The sequence below is a fragment of the Falco punctatus genome (genome assembly GCF_963210335.1).
Source record: "Falco punctatus genome assembly, chromosome: 18".
NCBI lineage: Eukaryota > Metazoa > Chordata > Aves > Falconiformes > Falconidae > Falco > Falco punctatus.
The window spans coordinates 5451455-5459674 of NC_137598.1; the positions used below are offsets into that span (position 1 = coordinate 5451455).

General features: G+C 70.5%; 1 protein-coding gene across 1 annotated transcript; it reads left to right on the forward strand.

Moving 5' to 3' along the window:
* Nucleotides 1-7: 7 nt before the first annotated feature.
* Nucleotides 8-7577, forward strand: AMHR2 (anti-Mullerian hormone receptor type 2; the record flags this gene model as incomplete). The annotated part of the gene is made up of 12 exons (XM_080368228.1): nt 8-58; nt 261-450; nt 856-965; nt 1450-1674; nt 3243-3357; nt 3445-3599; nt 4153-4300; nt 4374-4510; nt 5235-5372; nt 6277-6316; nt 6427-6758; nt 6874-7577. 12 exons carry the CDS (start codon nt 8-10, stop codon nt 6919-6921), a joined length of 1689 nt encoding a protein of 562 aa, XP_080224354.1. The 3' UTR covers nt 6922-7577.
* Nucleotides 7578-8220: the final 643 nt, after the last annotated feature.

The following is an 8220-nucleotide window of genomic DNA, read 5'->3' on the forward strand; positions in this document are numbered from 1 at the left end:
CCCCAGCATGGCCCAGGTGCTGGGGGGCACTGGGGGGCTGGATATGATCCACCAGGAGGTTGGGGGTGCTGGGGGACGCTTGGGGAGAGGGGCTGGGGCTGCATGGGGGACTGGGGGGACCCATGGGGACCTTCAGGGGACACCTAGTGGGATGTGGGACCCAGGGGGGGGCTGGAGGCCTGGGGGGGGGGGCGACTTGGGACACATAGGGGACCTGGGGGGGGACTGGGGGACCCATGGGGGGGACCTGGGACCTATAGGGGACTGGGGAACCTGTGCGATCCAAACAAAAGGGGGCCACCCACCCGGGTCCCCACCAGGTGTGGGGGGGCCCCGTGTCACTGCAGCCTCTGTCCCCAGTGCCCGGCCCTGTGGGGGCTGTGGGGCCCCTGTGGCTGTGGGGTGCTGGCCCCCTCCTCCTCCTCCTCCTCAGCTGCCTGGCCATCCTCGGTAGGGATGGGAACGTGGGGTGGGACGTGGGGACCCCCAGGCACAGCCCACCCCCTACCCCGTGTCCCCTGGGTTTGGGTGTCTCCAAATGCTGCGTCCCTGGTGTCCCCAGGGTGCAGGTTTCCCAGGGTGGGGGTGTCCCCAAGCATCATGTCACCCCTGGGGCAGGGGGGTCCCTGGTGTCCTGGGGAGCCCTGGGAGGAGGCGCCCGGGGGGGTTGTCCCCGGTTTCCCCAGGATGCAGGCGTCCCTGGGTGTGGGGGTCCCAGGGTGCCACATCCCCCCTGTCCCCAGGGTGGGGGGGGTCCTGAAAGTCTCTGGTGTCCCGAGGTCCCCCCTGGTTATGGGGGGTCCCTGGGGGGGTGGGGGGGGCTCTGTCCCTGTGTCCCACATGTCCCTGTGCCAGGGCTGCGATGGGCAAGGACCCACGCAGGGCAGCCACCCCGGGGGTGCCAGGGGATCGAGGCTGCCCCAGAGCCCCCCAGCCCAGACCTGCCTGCACTGCGCTTCCTGCAGGTAACGGGGCACCTGCGGGACGAGGGGCACCCATGGGGTGGGCACCCACGGGCTGAGGGACACCCATGGGGAATCCCGGGGGGGCCACCCATGGGTGCCTGGGGCTCCCTGGGTGTGGGGTGCCAGGGGACACCTGGGGCTGGGGACACCCATGGGTGCCTGGGGATCCCTGGGTGAGGGGGTACCTGGGGCTAGGGACACCCATGGGTGCCTGGGGCTCCCTGGGTGTGGGGTGCCTGGGGACACCCATGGGTGCGGGGGCATCCCTGGGTACGGGGGCATCTGGGGCTGCTCAGGAGTGGGAGGCACCCGTGGGTGCCCAGCACTGAGGGTAGGGGCTTGGGGCTCCAGGGGTCACCCATGGGTGCCCAGAGCTGCTTGTCCCTGGAGCTGGGGCCACCCAGCCCCGGATGGGATCCCACCACCCAGCGGGGACACGCTGGGTGTCACGATGGGCACCCATGGGTGCTGTGTGCACCGGCAGGTGCTGCAGGCCGGACGCTTCTCAGCGGTGTGGCAGGGCACCCTCCAGCAGCGGCCGGTGGCCATCAAGGCCTTCGTGGCCGGGGCGGCCGGGCGCTTCGCAGCCGAGCGAGCCGTGCACGGGCTGCCCCTGATGGAGCACGACAACGTGGCACGGCTGCTGGGCACGCGGGCGGCCGGGCCTCGTGCCCATGGGGGGCTCCTTGTCCTCCAGCTGTACCCTGCCGTGAGTGAGGGGGGGGGGGGGGGCACGGGGTGCCAGGGGTGCTCATGAGTGGGCATGGGGTGCTGGGGGTGCCCATGGGTGTGCATGGGGGGCTCAGGGTGCCCATGGGTGTGTACAGGGTGCTGGGAGCGTGCACGGGGTGCTGGGGGTGCTGAGGGTGCACATGGGTGTGCACAGGGTGCTGGGAGCGTGCATGGGGTGCTGGGGGTGCTGAGGGTGCACATGGGTGTGCACAGGGTGCTGGGAGCGTGCATGGGGTGCTGGGGGTGCTGCGGGTGCACATGGGTGTGTACAGGGTGCTGGGAGCGTGCATGGGGTGCTGGGGGTGCTGAGGGTGCACGTGGGTGTGCACAGGGTGCTGGGAGCGTGCATGGGGTGCTGGGGGTGCTGAGGGTGCACGTGGGTGTGCACAGGGTGCTGGGAGCGTGCATGGGGTGCTGGGGGTGCTGAGGGTGCACGTGGGTGTGCACAGGGTGCTGGGAGCGTGCATGGGGTGCTGGGGGTGCTGAGGGTGCACGTGGGTGTGCACAGGGTGCTGGGAGCGTGCATGGGGTGCTGGGGGTGCTGAGGGTGCACGTGGGTGTGCACAGGGTGCTGGGAGCGTGCATGGGGTGCTGGGGGTGCTGAGGGTGCACGTGGGTGTGCACAGGGTGCTGGGAGCGTGCATGGGGTGCTGGGGGTGCTGAGGGTGCACGTGGGGGTGCTGAGGGTGCACGTGGGTGTGCACAGGGTGCTGGGAGCGTGCATGGGGTGCTGGGGGTGCTGAGGGTGCACGTGGGGGTGCTGAGGGTGCACGTGGGTGTGCACAGGGTGCTGGGAGCGTGCATGGGGTGCTGGGGGTGCTGAGGGTGCACGTGGGGGTGCTGAGGGTGCACGTGGGTGTGCACAGGGTGCTGGGAGCGTGCATGGGGTGCTGGGGGTGCTGAGGGTGCACGTGGGTGTGCACAGGGTGCTGGGAGCGTGCATGGGGTGCTGGGGGTGCTGAGGGTGCACATAGGGTGCTGAGGGTGCACATGGTACGCACAGGGCGCTGAGGGGTTGTGCATGGGGTGCTGGGGGTCCTCAGGGTGCACATGGGTGTGCACAGGGTGCTGGGAGGTTCTGCATGGGGGGCTGGGGGTGCACATGGGTGTGCATGGGGGTGCTGGGGGGAGCGTGCATGGGGTGCTGGGGTGCACATGGGTGTGCACAGGGTGCTAGGGGTGCGCATGGTGTTCCGGGGGGCCTCAGGGTGCACATGGGTTGCTCAGGGAGCACACGAGTGTGCACAGGGTGCTGGGAAGTTGTGCATGGGGGGCTGGGGGTGCTCAGGGTGCATACGAGTGTGCACAGGGGGTGCAGGGGGTGCTCTGGGGGTGCTCTGGGGGTGCGTGGGTGCTCGGGGTGCCTGTGGCTGCAGCGGGGGTGCTCTGGGGTGCACAGGGTGGGGGTGCTCACACAGGCCGTGCCACGGCCACGCACCCACCGGAACACGGGGTGCCCCCACAAGCAGCGGGGGGCAGCTGGGTGCGTGCATGAGGGGGGCAGCTGCCCTGTGTCCCCACGCGTGTCCCCACGCGTGTCCCCAGGGCTCCCTGCAACACTTCCTGGGGCAGCACGTGGGGACGTGGGCCGGCAGCGTGCGCCTGGCGCTCTCCCTCGCCCGCGGCCTCGCCTTCTTGCACCAGGAGCTGTGGCGCGATGGTGAGTGCAGCCACTCCTGCACCCGCCCGGCCTCTGCAGGGGTGTCCCCCTCTGGTGACCCCCTACAAATTTCCCCCCCCCCCCCAGGCCTGTACAAGCCCAGTGTGGTGCACCGGGACCTGAGCAGCCAGAACGTGCTGGTGCGGGAGGACGGGACTTGTGCCATCGGTGACTTCGGGCTGGCTCTGGCGCTGCCACCGCGCGCCCAGGCTGGCGCCCGCCATGCCGTGCCCATCCGCAAGGTGACGGGGACGGGGACACGGGTGGGGCGGGGATGGGACCCCCTCACACTGCTGGTGCGTGTGCAAGCGCAGCCCTGGTGCAAGCCAAGCCCTCGTGCGTGTGTGAGGACAGGCGCAGTGCTGGGGGGGCTGGCAAGCACATGCACGGCCCTGGTGCAAGCTGGGTCCTGGTGCACCTGCAAGTACAGCCATGGTGCAAGGCTCACCCTGGTGCCTATGCACGCACGGCCCTGGTGCAAGCCTTACCCTCGTGCATGTGCACACAGCTGCGGTGCTGGCTGGGACCTGGTGCATGTGCAAGCACCACCCTAGTGCAAGCCTTACCCTGGTGCCCACGCATGCACGGGCCTGGTGCGAGCCTCACCTGGGTGCAGGCCTTACCCTGGTGCATGTGCAAGCACAGTCCTGGTGCAAGGCTTACCCTGGTACATGGGGCCTTGGTGTAGGCTGGGACCTGGTGCTCGTGCAAGCACGACTCTCGTGCAAGCCTTACCCTGGTGCCTGTGCATGCACGGGCCTGGTGCGAGCCTTACCCCGGTGCCTGTGCGTGCAGGCGGGCACCCAGCGGTACCTGGCACCCGAGATCCTGGATGAGAGCCTGGACCTGCGGGCATGGGGCCGGGCGCTGCGGCAAGCGGACGTCTACGCGCTGGCACTGCTCCTCTGGGAGATCCTCTCACGCTGCCAGGCCCTCAGCCCTGGTGAGCACCCATGGGTGCCCCCCTGCTCCCTTGGACCCCCCCCATGCCCACTGACCCCCACCCTGTCCCGCAGGAGCACCCGTGCCGGCATTCCGGCTGGCATACGAGGCGGAGCTGGGTGCCAGCCCCACGGGTGCCCAGCTCCGGCGCTTGGCCGTGGAGGAGCGGCGGCGGCCACTCATCCCCCCCGCCTGGCACTGTGCCCCCCAGGTCAGCCCCGATGGGCACCCATGGGGGGGTGGGTGTCCTGCCCCGGGGAGGTCCCTGCCTGGATGCCCAGGGGTGTTTGGGGAGGTGCGTGGGGGGTCCCAGCCCTGATGAGGTCCCTGCCTGGGTACCCAGGGGTGTTTGGGGGTGCCCAGGGGTGTCTGGGGAGAGTCTCTACCCTTGGGGGGTCCCTTCCTGGGTGCCCAGGGATGCTGTGGGTGCCCATGGGCAGTGGTGACGCGGGGTGTCTGTGCCCAGAGGGTCCCGGCGTGCCTTCGGGTGCCCATGCCTGGGGGGGCGTCCCTGCCTGGGTACCCAGGGGTGTTTAGGGGTGCCCAGGGGTGTCTGGGGAGGGTCCCTACCCTGGGGGGGTCCCTGCCTGGGTACCCAGGGGTGTTTGGGGGTGCCCAGGGGTGTCTGGGGAGGGTCCCTACCCTGGGGGGGTCCCTGCCTGGGTACTCAAGGGTGTTGGGAGTTGTGGCTGGGGGTGTCCAGGGTGCCCTGGGGTTCCCCTGTCTGGGGGGGGACACGACAACCCAGAGGGTCCCAGGGGTGCCTGGGGGTGCCCTTGCCTTGGGGGGGTCCCTGCCCAGGTCCCCAGGGGCGCCGAGGGTGCCCCTGCTCAGGGTGGGGAGGGGTGGTCTGTTTGGGAGTTCCATGCCCGGCGTGAGGGTCCCTTCCCGGGGCTCCCCACGTGGGGGCTCCGCGCTGAGCGGGGGTCCCGCAGCCCGGGGGGGCGCTGCCGGAGCTGCTGGAGGACTGCTGGGACCCCGACCCCGAGGCGCGGCTCTCGGCCGAGCGGGCGCTGCAGCGGCTCCAGCGCTTGGCAGCCGCCCCCGCGCCGCCCCCCGGCGCCCCCCGGCAGGTGCGTGCGGGGGGAAACTGAGGCACAGGGGGGCGGGCGCTCCCGCCCGGCAGGGCCCCCGCCCCGCCCCCGCCCCGCCCCCGGGAGGAGCCACTCGGCGCCCCGCCCCCCCGGTACCCTCGGGCGGGGCCGCGGCCGGAGCGCAGGCGGCAGGTGGGAGCGGAGCCCCCCGGGACCCCCAACTCCCCCCCGGGACCCCCAACTCCCCCCCGGCACTCCCAGACCCCCCTGCTCCACCTGTGCACCCCCAGATCCAGCCTGCACCCCCCTGGCACCGCCCCGCACCCCCAACTCCCCCCGGCATCCCCCCCCCGCGCCCCCAACTCCCCCCCCGGCACCCCCAGACCCCCCTGCTCCGCCTGTGCACCCCCAGATCCAGCCTGCACCCCCCTGTCACCCCTCCGCACTCCGATATCCCCCCCGGCACCCCCCCAGCACCCCCAAATTCCCCCCGGCACCCCCAACACCCCCCAGATTCTCCTACTCCGCCTGTGCACCCCCAGATCTAGCCTGCACCGTCCTGGCACCCCCTGAGCCCTCAAATTCCCCTGGCACCCCCCAGATTCCCCCTGCACCCCTCTGTCCCCTTCTGCACCGCCAGGTCCCCCTTGTGACCCCCCAAATCCCCCCTGGAGCCCCTGTGCACCCCCTGTCCCTTCTGCACCCCCAGCCCCCCCCCCCCGCAGCCCCTGTGCATCCCCCATTCTCCCCCGCACCCCCAAATCCCCTGAGCCACCGACCCTGCAGGCCCTGACCCCCAGCGACCCCTGAGCCCCCCAGCCACCCCCCACCCCCTGCAATATCCCTCTGCCCCCCTCTGCTCCCCTGGATCCAGCCGGGGGGGGTCCCCAGGGACCCCTCCTGGGGTGTTTGGGGGCCCCCACTCACCCCTGTGCCCCCCCAGGTCCTGGAGCTGCCAGCTGCCATGTGGGACCCTGGTGCAGGTAAGGGGGGGGAGGGACCCTCAAAGTGGTGGGGGGGCTGCCCTGACCCCCTCGGGGCAGCGAGGGGCTCTGGATCCCCCCCTCAATTTTCTTTTTTCTCCTCCCCACAGGGCAGCCGCCCCCCCTGAACCCCGTGTACCCCCCAAACCCCACGTGCCCCACTCAGCCCCACCCTGCCAACCCTGTGTACCCCCCCCCGGTGGTACCCCCAAATCCTCTGGGGGGGCCCGGACACCCCCCATACCCTTCGGGGCCCACCCCGTGCCCCCCGGGGACTCCCCTGGCCCCTTCGGGGCCCCCCCTGTGCCCCATGGGACCCCCAGGGTGCCCTCCCCTGCAGCCCCCCCACCCCGGGGTGCCCCCCCCATACCCCCCCGGGCTGGACAAGAAGGCAGCAAAGAAGATGAAGAAGAGGATGAAGAAGGCTCAGAAAAGGCACAAGGTGAGGAGGGGGACATGGGACAGACATGGGACACAGGACATGGGGGACATGGGGGACACGGGGGGGTGCCCCCCAGCCCACCCTGGGTGCTCATGGCTGTCCTGTCCCCCCACAGCGCTCTTCGTCGTCGTCGTCCTCCTCCTCCTCCAGCAGCTCCGACTGAGGCCACCAGCACCACCCAGCACCCACCTCCTGCTGTGGCCACCCGTGACCACCTGCGTCTTCCTGTGACCCACCCGTGTCCTTCCATGCCCATGCGTGTCCTCCTGGGTGCTGTGACCATCTGTGGCCAGACGTGACCACCCAGGACCCTCTGTGTCCTCCTGTGGCCAACCACGTGCCCATGACCACCCAGGATCAGCCATGACCACCTGTGACCTCCCTTGTCCATCCATGACTGCCTGTGACCAACTAGGACCACGCATGACCATCTGTGTCCACCCATGACCACCCGTGTCCACCTGGGACCTCCCATGTCCATCCATGACCACATGTGACCAGCCATGACTACGTGTGACCATCTGGAACCACCCATGTCCACCTGGAACCTCCTGTGTCCATCCATGACCATGTGTGACCAACCATGACCACGTGTGACCACCTGGGACCACCTGTAACTACCTGTGTCCCCCTGGGACCTCCCATGTCCACCCGTGTCCATCTGTGACCATCCATGACACACATGACCAACCATGACCACGTGTGACCACCCATGTCCATCTGTGCCGCCCTGTGTCCCCCCACCCGTGGGTGCCCCCCCGCCCCGTGCTGAGGGTGCTGGGTGCCCCTGCTGCCCCCCAATAAAGCCCTGGGACATCCCACTGTGTCAGCATCTCCTTCGTGCCACTGGGGGCTGGGGGGTCATGAGCACCCATCAGCTCCTGGGGGGGGAAACTGCCCCCCAAACTGCCCCCCCATGGCCCCTCGTGTCACTATTGCCCCCTGATTCCCTCCTATTGCCCCCCCACCCTCCAATACCCCCTCTTCCCTCTTTTCCCCCTTATTACCCCTTGCCCCCCTCCAGCCCCCAATCCTTATTGCCCCCCTCCCCTTTTGCCCCCCATTCCCTTCTATTGCCCCCCGTTTCCCCCATTGCCCCCCATTACACCCCTTCCCCTTCTTCCCCCTCGCCCCTTATCGCCCCCGGTCGTCCCCCCCGCCATTGCCCCCCATTCCCCCATGGCCGCCCATTGCCCCCTCCTGCCCCGTTGCCCCCCCCCTACCCCTTCCCTCCCCAAGTCCTCCGAGGTGCCGGCGGCGCTGCGGTCGTGCGTGGCCACTCTACCCGCGGGGCGCCGCCTCGTTGGTAGGAGCCGGTAGGAGCCGGGCGGGGCGGGGCGGGGCGGGGCGCGGGGAGGGGAGGGGGGAGGCCTCTCTATCCCCGCCCCGCCGCGCCTCGCTGGTGCGCGGCGTCCGTTTCCGGGTCGGGGCGGGGTGTAAATCGGGCCGCTCCCGCCGCCCC